Source organism: Lissotriton vulgaris, chromosome 11, assembly GCF_964263255.1.
Source record: "Lissotriton vulgaris chromosome 11, aLisVul1.2, whole genome shotgun sequence".
Taxonomy (NCBI): Eukaryota; Metazoa; Chordata; class Amphibia; order Caudata; family Salamandridae; genus Lissotriton; species Lissotriton vulgaris.
This window is the reverse complement of record NC_141699.1, coordinates 305,362,221-305,383,929: the sequence shown is the minus strand read 5'-3', so window position 1 is coordinate 305,383,929 and position 21,709 is coordinate 305,362,221. Positions and strand designations below refer to the sequence as shown.

The following is a 21,709-nucleotide window of genomic DNA, read 5'->3' as shown; positions in this document are numbered from 1 at the left end:
GTTGATGTAAAGTAGTTTGTGTTTGTCGTCCCAGAGATCCCAAATTGTGTAATGATGGAGATGTGCTCCCCAACCCGTGGAAGATACGTCTGCTGTTAGCACGGCTTGTGGAACAGGGTCGATGGAAGGCCCGCCCTTTTAATAAATGTTGTCAGTTCCACCACTGCAGAGAGCGATGGTTGAGGCTGTCTATCAACACTAGATCTGTTAACTGACTCTGTGAATGATTCACCTGAAGTGCTAAGCAGTGTTGTAGTGGACACATGTATAATCTTGCATGAAGCACTATTGCAATGCACAATGGCATAATTCCCAGCAACCATATGAGAGTGCTGGCTGGCAAGGTTTGGTTGGCTGGGAATTGCAGCATTAGAGTGTGGATATTGGAATTCTGGCTCCATTGGGAAAGGCTAGAGCTGCGTGAGTGTTGAGAGGGGCTCCCAGATAGGATTGTATCTGGGAAGACTGTAGGTGAGACTTTTGAATATGGACGTGAAACCTAATTTGTGGAGTAGGGGCCAGATGTACGACATGTTTTTGCATGCACTAGCAACTCACAAGCCATGTATGAATGTTTTGCGACCTCAACTGCCCTTAAAATTTTTTACTAAAAAGTCTCATTTCTTTTTTCTTTTTAAATGCATCCAGTTTTACTTTAAAGAAAACGGGCTGCATTAAATAAAGAAAAAAACCCTGCTTTATTGAAAAGCAGTCCCAGACATGGAGTTTGCTGAGCCCAGCAGGCCACCATCCCTGGGAAAGCCAGCCAGTCGCAAATTGCGAGTAGCTCATTAATATTCATGAGCCTCGCATTTTGCTACCCCATTGGGAATCGCTAACAGTGTCTGACACTGTGGTACATTGGCTTTTGCGACTCACAAGCGCCAATGGTCGTACATCTGGCTCTAGGTGTACTGTGGTCTGAGTGTGTTCTAAACACTTTTGGTGTGTGCTGGCTTTGATGAGCCAGTCGTCTAGGTACGAGAAGACATGAATTTGTTGTCTCCCGAGATGAGCTGTCACTACTGCTAGACATTTTGTGAACACCCAGAGCAGTAGTTACTTTGAATGGAAGTACTTTGAACTGATAGTGTTTGCCTGCAATTACAAATCAGAGATATTTGCGATGATCTAGATGAATGGGAATGTGAAACTGCATCTTAGTCCGGTGTGGACATAAAATCACCTTGCTGTAGAAGAGGAAGGACCTGTTGAAGCGTTACCATATGGAAATGTTCTGACAGCATGTACTGGTTTAATTCTATGAGATCTAAAATTGGTCTTAATGATCCGTCCATTTTGGGGATCAGAACATAAAGAGTAAACCCCTGAACCTTGGTATTGCCATGGAACTGGTTCTATGGATCCCTTTTCTAAGAGAGATTGCACCTCTTGTTTGAGTAACTGTGCTCTGATAACAGTTTGTGAACGCCAGGTGGAATGTTTGGTGGATTGGTGGTGAGCTCCTGGCAATAACCATGTTGGATAAAGTCAACCATTCATTGGTCTGTTACAGATTAACAAATGGGGAGAAACCGTTGAAGTCTTCCCTCAACAGGTGTTAAGTGATCGGGGGAAGTGTGGGCAAGTCATTGTTTTATAGGGGAAGGATTGTTATGTAGTGTGGCACCTTTACCCCTACCTTTGGAATGGTTTCCTCAATATCCTCCCCTATAGAAACCTCTAGAGGGAGAGGATTGATTGTTGCCTTTATAAGAGGAAGCATTTGGGTCTGAGGATGTGGTTTGGACCCTGCTCTGTAAAATGAGCAGAGAAAGGAGCCTCTATTGGATGGGGATTGGAGCGCTCCCAAGGATTTTGCTGCTTCAGTGTCCTTCATTTTCTCTAAGGACTGTTCGACTACAGGACCAAACAGGTGTTCCTTGTTAAAGGGGGTGTTCAAAATAGACTGTTGAACTTCCGGCTTACACCGCGAGATTCTGAGCTATGCATGCCTTCTTAGGAGAATGCTGGTATTAATCTCTCTAGCTGTGGTGTCAGCTTTATTTAAAGCACATTTGATTGAGGAGTGAGAGAGAGGAGTTTCCCTTCTTCAACTAACTGCTGTGCTTTAGTTTTATGTTCATCTGGGAGCTACTGGAGCAGTTTCTCCATCTCTTCTCAGTGTGCCTTGTCGTATCTAGCTAGGAGGCCTTGTGTGTTTGCGAAACACCAGTGGTTAGCAGCTTTAACAGTTACTCGTTTTCCTGAGGCATCCATAAGTTTAGATTCCCTGTCTGGGGGAGGTGCATCCCCAGAGGTTTGTGAATTCGCTCTTTTACGAGCAGTGGACACTACTAGGGAGTCGAGAGGCAATTGTCCTTTGATAAATACAGGATCTGATGGGGAGGGTTTATATTTTTTTTTATCTACTTTTGGATTTAAAATACGTGCCCGGTGCGAATCTTTAAAAATATGATCTGCGTGCCTCATCATGCCTTTAAGCATAGAGAGTGTTTGACTTGACCTGTGTGTGGACTCGAGTGTTTCAAATAGAAAGTCCTCTTCTAAAGTCTCTTTATGTAAGCCACCCCGTGATACTCTGCTGCTCTAGCAAGGAGTTGCTGGTAAACCATGCTATCATCTGGAGGAGATGGCTTTGCAGGGTACAGGTCTGGGTCATTGTCTACTGGAGGGTCAATGGGATAATCATTTCATGGCTCTACAGGCAAATGAGTATCATTAGCTCCATGATCTCCATCTGTAATGAATGTGGAGATCCTAGAGGAGTTATATGCAAGGGATCTTCAATTAACTGTGGAGAAGGTGGTGGAGGAAGAGAGGGTTGTGGGGCAGGATAAACAGGGCTGGTAGCCATGTCCTTCTTTAGAGGGATCTTGGCAGTGTCCTCTAAAGGAAGTTTGTGTTTTGCTGGTGTTTAGCTGAAATGTGTCCAGTATCAGGATTACTATAAAAAAAAAATTCTACTTAAGATCCAATTTCGCCTGAAGAACGTCTTGGCTCCGAAGCGTGTTTTTGTTTTAGAGCGGAGGATTTTTGATTCCGGAGCGGAGGATTTCGGCTCCGAACTGGATTTGTCCTTGGAGCCTGATGGTTTTGAATCCGAAGGAAATTTCGTCGACTCTGTCCCGAGGCAGAAGGCTTGATGGTCTGTTTTGGTGCAAAGTCGAGAGGAGGGGCATCGGAAACATTGTCTTGGTGCCGATCTTTGCCAGAAGGCAGAGGAGGTGCGGTAGCTTCATGCGTTTTGGAAGATTTCGGGGGCAAGGGGTCTTCGGTACTTACCGCACCTTATTCTGGAGGCAGATCTTCAGACTCCAGATCGATTGCAAGCTCTGAAACGGACTCTGGAACAGAGAGGGCCTCTTCTTTGACGGATGCTTTGATCTCCACTTGCTCAGATTCTTCCCCTAAGATATCCGGATTGTGTTGGATGCTTTGACTTTGCATCTCTCGTTGTCAAGCCCGAAGATATCGCAGATTCTTCCTGGACCGAAAAGATTTACAAGCGTCGACTCTGTCCCGAGGCAGAAGGCTTGATGGTCTGTTTTGGTGCAAAGTCGAGAGGAGGGGCATCGGAAACATTGTCTTGGTGCCGACCTTTGCCAGAAGGCAGAGGAGGTGCGGTAGCCTCATGCGTTTTGGAAGATTTCGGGGGCAAGGGGTCTTCGGTACTTACTGCACCTTATTCTGGAGGCAGATCTTCAGACTCCAGATCGATTGCAAGCTCTGAAACGGACTCTGGAACAGAGAGGGCCTCTTCTTTGACGGATGCTTCGATCTCCACTTGCTCAGATTCTTCCCCTAAGATATCCGGATTGTGTTGGATGCTTTGACTTTGCATCTCTCGTTGTCAAGCCCGAAGATATCGCAGATTCTTCCTGGACCGAAAAGATTTACAAGCGTTGCAGTCTTCCTCCTTGTGCTCCGGAAAGAGAGACAGGTTTCAAACTTGATGTAGGTCTGTGCGAGGGTACTTGATGTGGCACCCAGAACAGAAGTGAAATGGAGTTCGTTCCATTGGCAGATTGCTGGCCCGACGCAGCTACGTACAACGCCACTCACAATGTTTTTGATCGAAAACTGGAGAATTTGTCAAGCGATTTAATACGCGGAGAACAAGGAAACCCGTACCCAAACAATACCGTTGAGTGGATTGCGCACCGAGGGAAACCCGTACAACGGTTTTCAAACCGGAGCACAGCAATACACGCCCGAACCCCATGGCTGAATAAAACAAACAATCGAGTCGATGCCCATGCACACTATCACAGAAAGGAGGAAACACCTTACCTCGTGACTGGAAAGACTTCTTCGTAGAAAAACAACTTGAAAACATCCCGACACAACATTAGATGGCATGAGTATGCAAAGCATGTGTATCTGCAGCACACATGCCTCGAACATACTGATTTCAGTTTACAAAAATAACAAATATGAATTGTTTTTTCTAAACCTTAAATATCAAAGCTCTAAAGGGTGCAGGGGCCCAACACACCTCCATTTAATTTGACTCCCATAAATGCCCAATGAAGTGCACAGGTACTCATTATGGAGATACCACCTTCATGGTTCTCTTTCGTTTCATTTTCGAATGAGGGAAACTTTCCTTTTTTCTTCTGCCATGGAAAAATGTATTTGTATGCAGTGCAGTGAATAAACAAATCTTTCCATTACAGTGTCCTAGGATTACTGGCCTTGCTTCTCCTATTCATTTTTATCCCACTCTATGACACCATGTATTTCATCTGGAGGCTATATTCAGAAGGCAGGCACATGTACAAGTTTGTTACAAAGATTCCACCAGAAGCATGCGTTTCAAGTAGCTCGGCCCAGGTCTAACTGCCAGAGAAAGTAAACCAGAAGCCTCCAAAACAATGTTTCAAGATTTAATTGGAGAGAAGAAAACCAGATTATCACAAAACATGTGTTTAAATATAATCTTACAGTCCGCTGCAGAGGGCTATTATGGTTAAAGGCCCTAAACCAGTATTATCAGCCTGAGCCGCAGGTGAGGGCCTATAAAGAGGTTAAAATCCTTTACCAACGGGTATAGCCTGAGGCAGAAGGGCTTTAAGGCTTTCAGAATATTCCACCCACTGGCGGTAGAATGTTCTAAATTAAAAAGGGTGAAACAAAGACGGAGATTGGAGCAGAAGTCTTATACCAGCCATTATAAACCCTGTGCCACTCCATTGTCTTCCGTAGAGTTCTCAACATTCCAATGTTCCAATACATTGAAGTCTTCAGTCTATTAATGATGTATAGGAGAGTATCATCTCGGGCCGGGCAAAAAAAAAAAAAAAAAAAAAAAAAAAAAAAAGGGGGGGGGGGGGTGATACTCTTACTTTAAATTAATTAATGTACCGCGATATCCTCAGCAGTTTTGCTCTTAACTGTCATGCACGTGTGCACTCTTAGGAGTGCAATCCATCATGTTGGGTTATGGAGCTAATAAATTACGGAAATAATCTTAGAGCTGGAAGCTGTTCACTTGGCAGCAATATTGGGCACGTTATGGAACAGGTCATTTGGTCAGGAGAAAATGATTCCTTATTTTCCCAGCTGCTCTCGTCGGTGTAGTTCTCTAAGCCTGCTAAGAATCCATTACTTCGAATAAACCCGAATTTCGTACTAGCCTAGGTTTATTCTAGGCCAAACTCACCTGAACGCCCTTCCTGATCTGCGCTCTAGATCTGATCAAAACATATAGGAATGTCCTCAGGACATATATGTTTTGCTAACTTTGGTGTGATACTCATAACTGCCTTTTATTTCTTTCCAGTGCTAGGAAGCCCATGTGTTTAGTGTACGTTTTAAGTACTTTCATTGACTGAAAACTGCTAAAGCACTCTTCCTTCCCGTGTTCAGGGATTCAATCACTATTTGCATCCAACACTAATGATCCAAGTGCTTGCCTCTGGATATCCTTTGACAGTATTTGTTCACAAACTCTGAAGATGTATTTTTACTCGTATAAGTGTAGCCCGCATCGTGGTCAAGGCACCATACCAAAATAGTTTCTTACAAAATCGCAAAGGGACTTGGATTTCAATAAAATTACGATTTTACTTTTAATCAATGCCAATATGTGCTCCAAGGTGTGTACTTGCTTAGTTCAGCACATACACTTAAACACCTTTGACCAATGCGGGGAAAAAATAAATAGGCCTTTAACCAAGAACCTGGTTTATCGGGAAAGTTAATTCTGAAAAGAAAAATTGCCACAATTTGTTGCCTTTTAGCAAAGTTATCATCATTTGTAGTTGAGCATTTCTTAAGGACTTTGGTAAGTAGAAGGTTTGTTTGAAAGATGGTTTTTGGAGCACTACAGGAACATGCGGGCAGCAGCCCAACATCCACCAAGCTGAATGCTATAAGCTCAGCTGCATTACGATACACGTTTTCAAGGTCAGACAGATTGTGGAATATACCAGTGAAATATATTGCCTATTTAGACAAACCAGAAATAGCATGTAAATTTAACAGGTGTACTTACCCAAGTCCGATCCCCAATAGACCAAATGAACCTCTTTTTACCTGGACCTTGTACAACTGATCACCCTGAAAAGAGTGAAGGATTGGGACCTGAGGCCTACAACATATTCTTGCTGCCTCAAATCAATCTTCTGGGCTATAATACTGGCTTGCTGATCATTTCTCACCAGTTTGACCACGAGGAGTGTGCTGTATTTACGTTTAGTTTTTGCACCATTAGTTTGTGCAATATCCTTAGCGCTATGAAAAATGTCTGGTGTTAAAAAGCTAAATATGCGAGGGTTTAGTATTACACGCGCTACTAAATTTCGAGTTACCCTACAAATATGAGGTTTTATATTTTAAATTCTGATGAACTGCTATGAATTACGACTTTAATAATCATATGGTTAGTCTATGACGGATTCACACGAATTGAATTCAGTATAAATCCCGATAAAAATAAAAATAGAAATGTACCCACTTGTAAAATGTTCTATAAAATATGAGATACCCTGAATAGGCTAAATTAAGGTTTGCATTATTATGTTTCCCTCTATTTAGTTGTGGGAATTGACCAACCCAGACGTGGGTTTGCGATTCAAGAACATTAATTTCTTTCTGCTACTTCATTGGACTGGATAGTCCTTTTAAGATTTTAGTGAGTATTTTATAATTTGGCTTTTTTCGTCTAGACTATTAGATACCCCATATTACAATATAGTACTATTGGTAATTTTTATTTCTCTGCTACAGCGAGTGATATTAAAACTGTCTATGGGAGAAATCTAATCTGAAATACAGATCTAGCTCTAACAGATAGACAGGTGAGCAGTCAGATTAACCATTTTATGTTTCAACGCAAACTACGCCAATTGAGACCTAAAGTTTTGACATTAAAATTCCTTTTACTAGTCTGGCTCTACTGCGATCTGCCTTTGTACGTTGTTTCACGGGTGTTCTTTTATAATGAGTACTCTATAACAGTATACTTTTACGCTATAAGTAGAATGAGGGTCTTTTGGATATTACTTTGCACTTCTCTTTACGGTTTTTATTCTTTCTTTGCACTTTAGGTGAATTCTTGTTTTCACTTTTGGTTGCATGGTTTTGGTGGTATATACAAATGTAGATAGTGGTATTATATTTGAAATTGACTCATGCCATTTTTTGTAAACACTCAACGTGAGAGAAAAGTTGAGGTGATTTGTAAATGTTAATCACTTTGGTTTTAAGTGTGGGATATGAACTATACGTGGATTTGTAACTACATTTCATTGTATGTTTTAGCCCTGACGAAGTCTATCAGCATAAACTGCTGTAGACGAAACACGTGTTGGCTAAAGGCTAAAGATCTGAAGAAATATCATTTTGAGAACATTAAAGAAGATTGATACTGAAAGACTTTTTCTTCTTTATTGCTTTTCCTAACGCGGATTGCAACTGCTCGGGATATATTGCTTATAAATGTTTTATATGTAGTTTACTACATTGTTTATGACGCTGGATAGACGTCACTATTGTCCCTAGCAACATTGAGATTTGTTTTTATCTAAATATTAGACATCTGTGCGCAAGTCGAAGACCCTTCTATCTTGTCCTTTTTCAAAACATTTCTCACCAGTATTGGACTGTACTACTCTACTACTAAGGTCCTACCCTTATTTGCTGCTGCTGCTACTAATGGGCCTGCCATCATGGTGTGATTCCCAAAAATGCCCAAGATCAATGAGAGGAAATGCAAAATTAAAGCTTTTTTGTGATAGAAAATCAGACCTATGAATCTACACAGGTCCAAAATCCTAGAAAAAGACTTCAAAAGTTTCATTTTATCCACGTTTTACAGCCAGCTAGATTACAGTGATCGTGTAATTCGTAATATTGAAGCCCTATCTTTCACACAAACACAGCACCCACAGTTATAGGAAAAGCAAGGTATTACAGTTTACTACAATCCAAGAAAATAAATGATAGGTATGCATACCTCTGTGCACAAACAAGTGGACCTCGGTCAGGATGTCGTGCAACGCGAGTCCTTTCAGAGTTTTCAGCTCCATAATACCTTAACAGTGTCAAGGATAATTCACGATAATTCATGATAGGAAGGACTGGGATCAGAGGCGATCAATTAGCTTTTGCAGTACAAATTTAAAAGAAACACAAAGGCAACAGCAATTGCAAACTCCACCTTACACACAACTAAAGCAGTAAGGGGTACTAGTGGTGCAATGGCCGGAGCACACAGAACAATAGCTTGGGCAAAAACATGCTTTCCTCAAATACACACCAGCCACATTAGACAACACAGCACAAGCTGACTTATCAAATCTAGTACACAAAAAAATACACATCACCAATATAAGCGCTTGTCACACTTTCCTTGCAAATGTGCTAAAAAGCTGCTCTAGATATCAATTCAATTGTGTTCTCACGATCTCTGCACCTTTAGATCAGTAGTACAGGGAGGAGCTGGGGAGCAGATTAAACTATAAAAGATCTGTGAACATACACCTTTAACTAGAACATGATTTTTCAAAACCTCTTCCCCCGGATCTGGTGGAAAGATTCCGCATTTTCACAACAAAACCATAGGTTATGGGGCAACCGGTGGTACCCATCCGCTACTCAACATAGTCAATTGCAAAAATTGATCAACTGAGATCCATTTTACCAAAACAAGTGAAAAAAGAGACAAAAAGTTTCATTATTTGACATTTGCATTAATTAAATTAAAAAAGTGGATTACAAACTGGAGAAAGTCAACAGGAAAACAATTAGTAGATAAAAAAAAGACACCAGTCGCTTGTACAGAAAGGGACTATTTTTTCTCTGTGTGATGAAATTGTTCTTGCACAGAAAGCCATCCCTCACAAAATGGGCAACCAATGGCTGAACTGGGCTGACTCGTAGCCCCATTCTGTATGCTTCATGGGGGCAGAACGAAAATGTGAATGACAGTGCAACAGACCAATGGATAAACCGCGCCAACTGAAAGCCCTTGGGTGTATGTATATGCACATGTTATTTTTAAAGACTTTTTATAAACAAAAAGGTATTGGATGCTGCCAGAACGTTATTATAAAAAATACAGAAATGCAAATAGCCAGTGTATGAAGGCCAAAGGTTGAAATTAATTGAACCAAGCGATAGGCGCTCTTCTTTACTTCCACCCACTGCCTAATCCCATCTACAGCCCAATTCTTGACCTATAACGCAAATGTAAGGATACTCTTGTAAGCAGATGTGAAGTCCTTATTGAGCATCCAATTTAAGATGTTGGCGATGTCAGATTTCAGTGGGTGACCGGTACAAGTGTAAACGTTGTGCTCCGTCACTGATCCATAAGCCATCGCAGTACTCTACAAAAATAAGAGGACATTAAACCAGTTTATATTTTCCATTCATACAAAAAAAAAATAAAGTTAATTGTGTGAGTAGCCATAGAATACAGGAACCACATTAAAGAAAGATAAAATGGCTATTTTATACCTTTCGAAGACTATGCAGAATGCATGTGTGTATATGCACTTGGTAAATGTATTATTTTTATACACTCACATCCCAGTTAGGTAATGAAGGCGGATATTAATTAAACTAAAATCAAACAAAAAAAGTGGAAGTTGGAGAGAAAGCTCCAGAAGCAGTTAACTAGTTAGAACACTCAGTGCACCTAAATGACAAACAATATTTGATAAAATTCATGAAACAATCGTCAAGTTATGCAATTTAAGAAAACACTATATCAAGCAACAGAAGAGTGTCAGTTGTTCTATGTGCACAAACACATGAGAAGGGTTGAAAATAATAAATCACATTGGATTTTACAGGAAGCCCTCACTCACCACCCTGGTTGGTGACATGCTTCATCATCGGGTCCACCAGGAGAAGCCGAATGCCTCCCTGGTGTGATACCACACCAGAATACTGCGGAGCTGGTTTTTGTGACAATAGTGTGAAAAAGTGAGTTAAAAATGTCAAGGTTGTATGCCACACAAAAAACTTTATTCAGTGGTCAACCTGACATATTAAAAGTATGTGTAGGGAAAATACCAAGTAAATTGTTTGGATATTTCCACTTAAAGTGGGGTCGACATGTTTCTGCCCGTTATGTGTGATTTACTGGACATTCTTCAGGACCATGGGGAGTGTACCTTGGCGGTATGGGCGCGCTAAGGCCCACCCTAACCTGAGGGCATGAAAGTTAAAATCGTGTAAAAACTATTACGTGCAAAGAAAAAGAACAAACCAACAAGTTGTGGGATTTACCTCGAAATCAGAGGAACCTGTATAGTTTGTCAGCTAAAAGATCCACGCCCCATAGGTCTCGGGAGGGGGGTGGAGGCGAAAATGGCACACCGCCCGCAACGCCTGGCACCCGCTCGGTACCTGGGTTCTGCCTCTCGACCGGGCCTCGTGGATGAAAACACAACACCCCAACTTTAAAGAATCATAAGTGTAAATTCATGAGGATTTCTATTCCAAAAATGAAGAAACCAACTTCGAGGGGTATTTTTTGCATTTTAATCTATTCTGTGCCTGCTAAATCGGTCCTATAATTAGAAGGACAAAGGCAGCACAAGTAGAGACTAAGATCATCTTTCATTCTTGACACAAAATAAATGGCATAGGTGGTGTGATCTTCCATAAACAGTAACTGCAAGGGTATTGGATTGGTCATTATACATAGAACAATTTAAAGTAAAAGGTATTGTACGCTATGAATTATGGTCCGGCACTATATGTCTCATGCAAGGATTTGCAAATCCTGCATGATTCACAAAGGCTCTTGCTGCGTTTGCAAGGCCAACAAAGTTATGATGGGGCATTCTATAGTTTGGCTCACACCTTCTGTAAACGGACATCTTGTGCACCCCCAGGTCTCCTCCCACCTTCTTATTAAAACAAGCATTTGCAATGCAAGCAGTCTCGCATTTGGGACCTTCTATGTATTCAGCTATGCAGCACATTAGCCTGGGTGCTATAACATCTACTGTTCTTTAACTTGGAGGCAAATTAAGCACCAAACTGCGCGGCACGCCAGGTATGGGAACACATGGAGTGAATATTGCCTTTCAGCAGGAAATGGTATAGTCCAAAGTTCTGTTTTTAATATAAAATCAGGGCCTTCGGTGGTCAGATCACTGAAAATACAAGATTTGAAAAAAATATTATTCAGACCCCCCCAGGATATTACGGCATAAATTTGCTAATTTTGCAGCACAAAAATTGAAATTTAGCGGCACAAAAATGAACATTTACATTGTTGCAGCACTTTATTTTACTCGTAATCATTCCTTTTCAACCCTAAATCAATGGTACCTGTTTTAGCATAGTATTCCTCTTTGACATAGGCATTTTTAAAGTTTCTGCAGCTCTACGGAAGCACAGCTCCAATCTCCGAACTTACTAATCTTGTGGGAGGGGGCAGTATTTCTCCCTGGGATGTTCTAGCGCCCATGAGTGCACCCCTGCCGGGGTACCAAGTTCACCCCTCCCTTGGTGCAATCACACAGCCCCCCTTCGCTCCCTGGGTGCAGTCACACAGCCCCCCTCGCTCTCTGGGTGCAGACACACAGCACCCCTTCGCTCCCTGGATGCAGTCACACAGCCTCCTCTTGTGTCGCGTGCACAGACTCCCTTTTATCTCTCAAAAAACACAAAAATCATTCTTCAGAACCAGGTTCCCCAGTTCCAAATTCGGCAGCTCTGACCATGGTGTCTCATCCTCTCCCCCACTAAACACCATACTGCCCCACTGAGAGAACCTCACACTGCCCTCAACTATAACCCAATTGTGCCCCGCTATAAACACATGGATGCAGCTCAATTTAAATTACGCATTAGACAAGGGCAATATGCTGCCTACAAAAAAAAGTAACATCCTGGAAAAAGCAAACACTCATAAGGAATGCAAAATTAAATAAAGCATGTGAAATGTAAGCAGGAACAACATGGTTACTTTAACGCTTTTACACTCCCTATTCAGAAATCAGTGTGTGGTTTTGCCTGAAAAGTTAAGGACATGACTACAGGGCACGGAATGGACCCATTTCAACGTCCATTGCTGAAATCCTTACAGAACGTAAGCAGTACAGTGCAAATACCAATTCCATGAACACTGAGCTGCAGTACACATTTTGTTTTCCAATCCACATGTTGCATTGCCTCTAGGATAGGTGCACTAGCTCACCGCCTGGGGGAAAACAACGCTATTCAAAGAAAGACAAGTAAACAAAAGTAACGCTTCACTGGCAAACTCTGTAGAGTGGTGCAAATGTTTTGGGTATGAAAAAAATCAAGCTGCCCACTTTGTTACCACTCTGTTTGGCTTAATTTAGGTATTTTTCATATGTTGAACGTTTTATTCCCACAACTGCACTTTGGAACAGCGCTTTTAATTGAGCCGATACTGTCCGGTCAGGAGTACTAGCACTTTTTTTATATTGAGAGAGTGAGTACCGGCACTTCTCAGAAACAAGCAGGTACTCTATTACAGTGTACCTGCACTTCTATTTATCCATTTTAAGCACAGCTATAAAATAGGAAAATGTCAGAGACGATTTACAGTGTTTTTCGGATCCATTTCACAGGGGAACAAATCAACGAAAGAAGAAAAGAGAGGGGGAGAACCGTTTCTGAAGTCAGGGTATTCAGTACAGGAGAAGAAGCTGCGAGACAAAGAGACTAAAGTATGTACAAGAGGTTTCGACTGCTCGACCTAAAAAAGGGGACTAATTATGGGAAACTATTCTGTCCCATTTGCGTACTTTTTATGTAAGAGGGTGACGAGGAAGGGTAAAATAGAACAGCACTGACATGGAACTGTTTAACTGGAGAGACAGCAGTGAGTCAAACTAATGTGCTGTAAGCGAAGAATGAACTAAACAAATTGCAAATGCATTCCAATGCAGGGCTACCAAAATATCTAGAGGATCGCATCATCTGTATAAAGTAAAGCTGATACTGGGGTAGAGTTAACCATTGGTAGATCTTTGCCTTTAGCGGTACGGAATGAGTATATATATATATATATATATATATATATATATTTATTCAATGAAAAAACCATTGGTTTTAGGCCATATATAGTTAGGGATTTGCATTTACAAAACCTTATTTTACTCGCATAAAACCATTGAAATTCCATATATAGTTATAAGCGCTAACTATATATCGCGCACCCGCAATCCACTGCTGATGATGTCACATATTACATCATTCATGACATGGTTAGTGACATCACTGATGACATCACTGATGACATCTCAAATGACATCACTGATGACATCACTGATTACAACATCCAGTGACTGTATGTTTCTGTAAAGTTAAAATATGTTTTACATATTGAAGAATGAGTGGATATATAAGTGTCTGGATGAAGGATTTACTAGGTGCATGACTGACTGATTGAGTGAGTGATTAAATGTGTCTCACTGAGTGCATGGGTTAGTGACTAAACGGTTTTAATTTGTGCATCATTATATCTGTTGTTCTACAAACTGCTGCATATGTTGATCAGTAGCTATATGAGTAACTGTATGGGTTATTGATTGGTTGTCCAAGTATTTGTATGGGAAACTGAGTGTGTGTGTATGGGTGGCTGGAAGGTGTGTGACTCTGTACATAGATGTGTGAGTAGTTGATTCACTATATGTATAGATTCAAAAGTGCATGTGCAAACAGCTGTATGGGCGGTTGACTGTGCATGAGTGTATTAGTGAGTGAATGGATATCTCAGTGCTACATGTCAAATTAAGTACATATGTAAAACACAGTACATGTGAGAGTTGACATCTATAAATAACTGCATAAGAGCCAGTGAATGTGTGAGTGGCTGTATGGATCATTGTGAACATGTATCAGATTGTATAAGAGAGTAAAGTAAATATGTGTTAGTATATGTTTGAATAAGTAAGGTGTGTATAACTGTATAGTTGAGAAAATGGAGGTGTGATTGATTTTTGGCATAACTGACTAGGTGTGTGAGTAACTCCATGGATGAGTGACAGTCTGTGACTGTCTGTTTACACGGATTGTATCTAAGGTTATATTAGAGTCTGAAGAGGTTCATGGTATTATCACATGAATGATATCATCATTGATGTTATCAGTCATGTCAAATGAGATGTTTTCAGTGATGTCATCAGCGATGTCACTAACCATGTCATGAATGATGTAATATGTGACATCATCAGCAGTGGATTGCGGGTGCGCGATATATAGTTAGCGCTTATAACTATATATGGAATTTCAATGGTTTTATGCGAGTAAAATAAGGTTTTGTAAATGCAAATCCCTAACTATATATGGCCTAAAACCAATGGTTTTTTCATTGAATTTTCAAGGTTTTGTAAATGCAAATTCCTAACTATATATCCACTATAACCTATGGTGTCAGCATGAGAGCACCACCATCTCGTGGCTCCGTCGTGGTCATTCCGCGAGCAATCATGGCAGCCGCTCCCCACCGGAAGCCTGCGGGAGTCGGGGGCCCCCAAGACTTTTGTAGAATCTTCACGGCTGAGGGGACGCTTTTCGAGAATGGAGCCCAAGCCCTAGCAGGCAAGCGTCCGAGTTCCAAGGTGTCCCAGGGCCATTTCAGTGGACCAGGCCCAAAACCGAAGAGCCGTCCGCCATTTTAAGAGTCATGTGGCAGGCGCCTATCGCTGCACTGCAAGAGTGGGAGCAACTCAACAACATGGTGAGCGAGACGCTGTAGCCGCAAGAGCGGGCGCAACTCAACTGGATGGCCGCCACCTGGGGAGGCCCGTTCACGCCGCATATCAGTGATATTTATCACTAATGACATGCAAAGTGGGCGTGCCAAGATTTTAGCGACTGCAAACAGTCCCTAACCATCGCTATCTCCTATTACCAACTTTTGGAGATATTCGCGCTAAGCGCGAATATCTCCAAAACAAACACCTGCCCTAAGCAGTTTTAGCCATGTTATCCAATGGGAAGTGGATAACATGGCTAAGAGCATTTGCTGGATAATGCATGAATATCGCTGACTTTTCAACGATATTCATGCATTGCGGCCGTTTTTTATCGCATTTGCGATAAACCTTGCTAATAGCAAGGTTTATGTGCGATAAAATTCGCCGATGTGCGGCGATAATTTTTGTCTCTAAACAAGTTAGAGACAAAAATTATCGCTAGTTGTTGGTAATATGCCCCCGGGTTTTTGCTTGCAGGAATCGGCAGGCGGGAGACTAGCACTGAAATCAGTAGTCTCACGCCTGAATCGGGAGGGTTGGCATGTCTGGATACTCTACAGCTGGGGCCATAAACTACATCCGCAGGGCTAGGTGATAGCCTAGGTCCGGCCTGGACAATCGGACACAGAGGAAGAGGAGTGTCAGAGGGTGCGGTAGTGAATAGGGTGAAAGGGAGGTGTCGGGCGGGCACAGGGTGTGATTCTCAGAGAAGAGCAGCGCAGATGGGGGGGAAGTATATGGCCCATGCATGAGAGAAAGAGCGGGGGTGACCAGTGCGTGGGGGAGATGCTTGCGAGGGTGGGGAGCCATGCTGAGGATCGGCGGCGTGCAGAGAGTGGCCCTGGTCAAGGCATCTAAAATGGCTGCCGTGCACGACAAAATTGTGGCATTGGACAAAAACGCAAGATGGCGCAGACAATGTTTATCAATAAGGATTCATTTATAACAAAATATTTACTCGCAGTGACAAAATGGTGGTCAACACTTCCTGATTTCCATCGAATCAAACGTTAACAAACGTCACGCAGCAAAAAAAAAAAAAAAAAAGCTCACGCACAGAGCAGTTTTTAGCCATGTTATCCAATGAAAGGTGGATAACATGGCTAAGAGCATTTGCTGGATAATGCATGAATAACGCTGACTTTTCAGCGATATTCATGCATTGTGACCGATGTGCGGCGATAATTTTTGTCTCTAAACAATTAAAACGAAGCACAAAATGGCGAATTCCCGTTTCGCTACCAGCTTGCGGCCCAGTTCGCGGCCCGTGAAGCGCTTCTACCGTGAAAAATCAATTTTTTTTTATTTTCCCCACGGGACCCTTTAATAACCCCAACAACAATCCTAGGGGGTCAAGAGGGGTATACCTTGCCCCCTTTCAATAAATTCCCCCTTCGTTTTTCACCTCTTCTTCTCTCTCGATCCTACCGAGAGATAAGATGGCGGCCGCTCCGGACTGTTTAGAATGTTGACAGACACCGGAGAGCCAATCAGCTTTCTGCGCGCAAAGTTCCGTTTCGCGAAAAGTAAGCGGACCGGATCGCTGCCCGGAGCGCTGTTACAGATATATATCTTGTTTTGAACGTTAATTTCTCAAAAACTACTGGAGCACATATATTGAGACCTAGCAAAGGCACATCGGGCTAACAGTCCCTACAATTTTGCCAAGTTTCGTGCAAATCCATTCAGCCGTTCGAGCTAAAAGTGAGTCCAACCGCCCTAGGGAAAAATGAATGGGAAAAACGCGTTTTGGGACCCCCCTTTTTTCTCGGCCCCCCCTTGACGACCCCCCCCCAAATTTCCAGGAGCTGCTCAGAAACAAAATGTGCCATTTTCCTGAAAATTTCAGCCGATTCCGTCCACAAACGCCAAAGTTATTAGACATAGAATTTTCAAAAATGCCATAGGGAAAAAATCCTAACTATATATACCTACTGGCGATAGCCAGTAGGTAATATATATATATATATATATATATATATATATATATATATATATATATATATATATATATATATCTTATTCACATATATTCACTGAAAAAACCATAGGTTTCACACCAGTTATAGTTAGCTGGAAATGTTACTGACATAAAACCATTGAAACTCCCACGTTATAGTTAGTTGGACTCACTATAACATGCGCGCCTGCAATGCACTGCTGATGACGTCACATATTACATCACTCATGACATGGTCAGAGACATCACTTATGACATCACTGATAACACCATCCAGTGAATGTGTGTCTTTCAGAAAAATAAATATGTTTTATTTATGTATATGTAAAGGTCGATGGAAGAATAAATGTTCAAATAAGTGTCTAAATGGATTTTTTTTTAATTGATTGGTTAACTGGCTTATTAAGTGTATCTTAGTGAATACATATATTAGCGAGTAACTTTTAAATATTGAAATATATGTATCAGTGTTTCACTTTGTGTATAAGTGGCTGCATGGGTTGGTGACGGACTCACTATTTGTATGTGTTTTGAAGACACCATATGTGTAGGATTGTAAGGGTGGATGAGTGTGTATTTGTGTGTGTTAGTGAGTGAATGACTGTCTGACTAGTGTCTTTATTAGTAAAGACATGTTTTAATCTAGTATATGTGAGTATTGATGTATATAAGTAAATATATGTGAGAGTGAGAGATTGTAAGAGTTCCTGTTTAAATAAGTATGTGTTTCTTTAAGTGATTGTTTATGAGTGTAAGTATGTGTAAGTTTCCTTAGAAGTAATGTGCTAGTCTGTGTATACTTGTATACGCAAATAAATGGATATTCAATAGTTTATTTGAATGTGTGAGTAACTTTTGGATGACTGTCGGTGTGTAACAGGATGTATATGTGTATCACTACATATGATGAGTGAGTATATGTATGAGTGACTATATAGAACTGTTGCTAAATGAGTGGATATGTATATAGATGGTGGAATTACTGAATTGGTTGTTGTATCTGGTATGGGTATCTCCATTTTTTTGAAAATGTTAGTTTCTATTTTTGAATATGAGTTTCAAGGGGTACATTACACTGAAAGGAGGTCTGTCAGTCTGTCACAAGGATGGTGTCATCAGTGATGTCATGAGTGATGTCACTGACCATGTCATGAGTGATGTAATATGTGACGTCATCAGCAGTGCATTGCAGGCGCGTAAGTTATAGTGAGTCCAACTGACTATAACGTGGGAATTTCAATGGTTTTATGTCAGTAAAATTTCCAGCTAACTATAACTGGTGTGAAACCTATGGTTTTTTCAGTGAATTTCAAAGGTTTTTTAAAAGCTAATTCCTTTCTATATCGAGTTTCTAACCTACGATTTTTTTTATAAATTTGCGGTTTTGTGTAAGTATGAATTATTATTTTTTATCATTTTTTTTAAATCATTTTTTCCTGGGGCGCTCTGGGTGCGCGCGCCGGTAAGCTCTCCAGAGAGCGCACCCAGAGCGCTACTTGCGTTCGTGAAAACCATACATATAAAAGCAGTTTTTTTGAATAAGGAAATGAAAATGATTTTGCATTTCCGTGAAACTATCAAAACGTCACTTAGGCGTGCCGCGTAAGCGCCCCCGGAAGCGCCTTCGTTCGTGCCGCGTATGCGCCCCTGGAAGCACCTACGTTCGCGCCCCCGGACGCGCCTACGTTCGCGCCGCGTATGCGCCCCCGGAATCGCCTACGTTTGCGCCGCCTGAGCGCCCCCGGAAGCGCTTCGGTGCGCGCAGCATAAGCGCGTCAAGTCATGTGACCTTAAAATAACACTTTTCATTGGTTGCTAACAGTTTTTTTTTTTACAAAGAATGAAATCCCCACCCATTTCCTTCACTTCTTCTTTCACTTTTGTGACTGAAAGACCTGTTTTTTGCTCTTGGATCTTTCTTGGATTACCATGACTGCCAGAGAATCCAGCAGTGATGAAGACAGAGAGACATTTATTGATGAAGAGGTTCCGCCACCCCGGGTAAAAGAACACTTCATATGGAAGTTTTTTTCCATACCAGAAGAACAAAAGAAGGTAAGTGCTCCAAAAGTGGAGTGCAGGATCTGTCACACAGTCCTGTCACGGGGTGACCCCACTAAAAAATATTCTTTTGGGAACTCCACAATGATTCGCCATGTGGAGAGGAGGCACCCCCAGAATTTTGCCCGGGAAAGTGTCAGGGCTCTGGCACAAGAGGTTCCCAGTGATGGGGCGTCTACATCCACCGGAGGACCAACAACATCGGTGAGGGGGAGATTACAAGAGCTGGTTCCGAACATTCAACCTGCATTTAATAAAGGCGTCCTTAAATGCAGATACTGTGATCAGCTACTTTGCTATGGGGAGCAAAGTGTTCTGCTCATGGTTCGAGCATTGGAGAACCATCGCTGCCGTTCCCAGCCCTAATTTTTTTTTTTTTGCTCCTGTTGAGCAGTTTCCATTCCCTGTTTTCGTTCTAAAAAAAGAAAAAAGAAGAAAAAAAAAAAGTTCTTTTCAGAACTACCTCCAATTCTCATCAAAGAGCTATGTTCTTAAAAAAATGAAAAAGAGTAAGTGAAGTGGAGTGCATTGATAAAGGAAAGGAAAATGAGTAAGAAAGAACAGAAAGGTATGAGAGGGGAAAAGAAGTGAAGTAGGGGGACTGAAAGAAGGCGAGTGTTGGGAAGGAAAGTAAGGAGAAGGAGAGTAAACATGGGGAATGTGGACATTCAAAGAAAATGTAGAAAAGGAACAGGGGTGTGGAAGGCGAAGAAAAGATGCATTGCTGGAGTTGCATCATTTTTGTGACGCACTCCAGCAATGCATCACTTTTGCGCTTACAGATACATCTTAAATACTGACGTATCTGTAAGTACTTGCGACATAATACGCCATATATTTAATTTGACGCATGAGTAGAAGAGTTTTACGCCACCCGTACGTCACTTTTTTGTGACGCACCAGTGCTGTAAAAAATGCACCTTATTGAGTCCTATTTACAAAGTGACGCATCTAGGTAGATGCGTCACTTTGTAAACCCCTGTGCCACATTATACCTACGTCAGGTGTAATGTATGCAAAAGGGGCGTACTGACGCAAGAAAGGGTCGTAGAGATGACGCAGTGAATAAACTGGGTTTTCCCCATGCTACGCTCCCCGGTGCGCGTACCGGGCCCTCCCCCCGCGCAAATCGAAAAAATGTTTTCCGCGCGGGCCCTTTTATAGCCCCCACTTCAAACCTAGGGGGTCAGGCGGGGGTCTACTCTGCCCCCTTATGGTAATTTCCCCCTTTCTTTTTGCCACCTCTTGTGTCTCGATCTTACCGAGACACAAGATGGCGGCCGCTCCGGACTGTTTGGAATGTTGACAGACACCCGAGAGCCAATCTGCTTTCCGCTCGCGAACTCGCGTAGCGCGCTGGTGCGCGCTAATAGATATATATATTTATTTTAACCTAAATTACTCAAAATTCACTGGAGCACATATCTTGAGACATAGCAAAGGCACATCGGGCTACCAGTCCCTACAATTTTGCCAAGTTTGGTGGAAATCCATTCAGCCGTTCGGGCTAAAAGTGAGTCCAACCGCCCTATGGAAATTAATATGGGGAAAACATGTTTTGGGACCCCCCTTTTATCTCGGCCACCGCTTGACGAATCCCCCCCAAACTTTCAGGGAAGGAGCGGAGCGCAGCGAGGCAAATGTCAGGAAAATTACAGGCAGATTCCTCAACCGGCGCCAAAGTTATTCCCAATAGAATGTTGCAGATTTCCTATGGAAAACAATCCTAACTATAACTACCTACTGGCGACCGCCAGTAGGTAATATATATATAGCAACTGTAGTCCTTCACAACGCCACCACCAAGAAAGCAGGGACACGAAAGACTACGCGAATCCAAACGTGTTATCGGCAAAGATTTATTTAAAAGAGAGTCACCAAATCTGACGAGTTTCGGGCGTCCGCCCTTGCTCACAGATCGTCAGGTAATTGGCCAAACACCATTTAAATACGTATTTTTGCACGTTTTTTTTTCTCTCATTACATTTTTTTCAAACAGCAACACCATGTGATAGGTAGAAAGCAAGGACATACTACAAGCTGTAGACATATGCAGTCTGTTTTCCAAACATTTGTAAAAGAATCAAGAATCTCATCAATGTGTAGAGTAAATTGATTACAAATAACATATATAAAGTTAAAATTGAGTCCATAATTTTTATAACCCACTAATATTGGATTATAAAATATTTACATCCTGCTAAAAATATAAATAGGAATAGGCTGTGATAAAAGCATAAATGCTATAGCCGACAAATACTGTTCATGTAAATACAGATTTTAAATGTGCAAATCACGCTTTATACACAATAGTGTAAAATATGCAAGTAAAGTGCAATTTTAGACTCTGCAAACAATGCAAGATAATATGTGCAAAATTGCATAGATATAAAATCAACTACATACTAAAATGTTGATGATAATCCACTGTACAAAATTGACATGTTAAAATCAACCAATAATAAAAGCATTAAAAAATTCATGACAGTATCTTTAGGTATCCCTGCATAAATGCATTAATGGCCAC

The 21,709-nt window shown here is 41.6% G+C and overlaps 1 protein-coding gene across 1 annotated transcript in view; it reads right to left on the bottom strand.

Moving 5' to 3' along the window:
* The window catches only part of RFC5 (replication factor C subunit 5), a 190,650-nt gene that overhangs the window by 103,705 nt on the left and 65,236 nt on the right, over positions 1-21,709 (bottom strand). Inside the window, exons 8-9 of the mRNA XM_086943272.1 lie at positions 9,668-9,797; positions 8,423-8,500 (exon numbers count right to left, since the gene is read on the bottom strand). Coding sequence (XP_086799398.1) covers positions 8,423-8,500; positions 9,668-9,797 — 208 coding nt within the window. The remainder of the gene's footprint in view (positions 1-8,422; positions 8,501-9,667; positions 9,798-21,709) is intronic.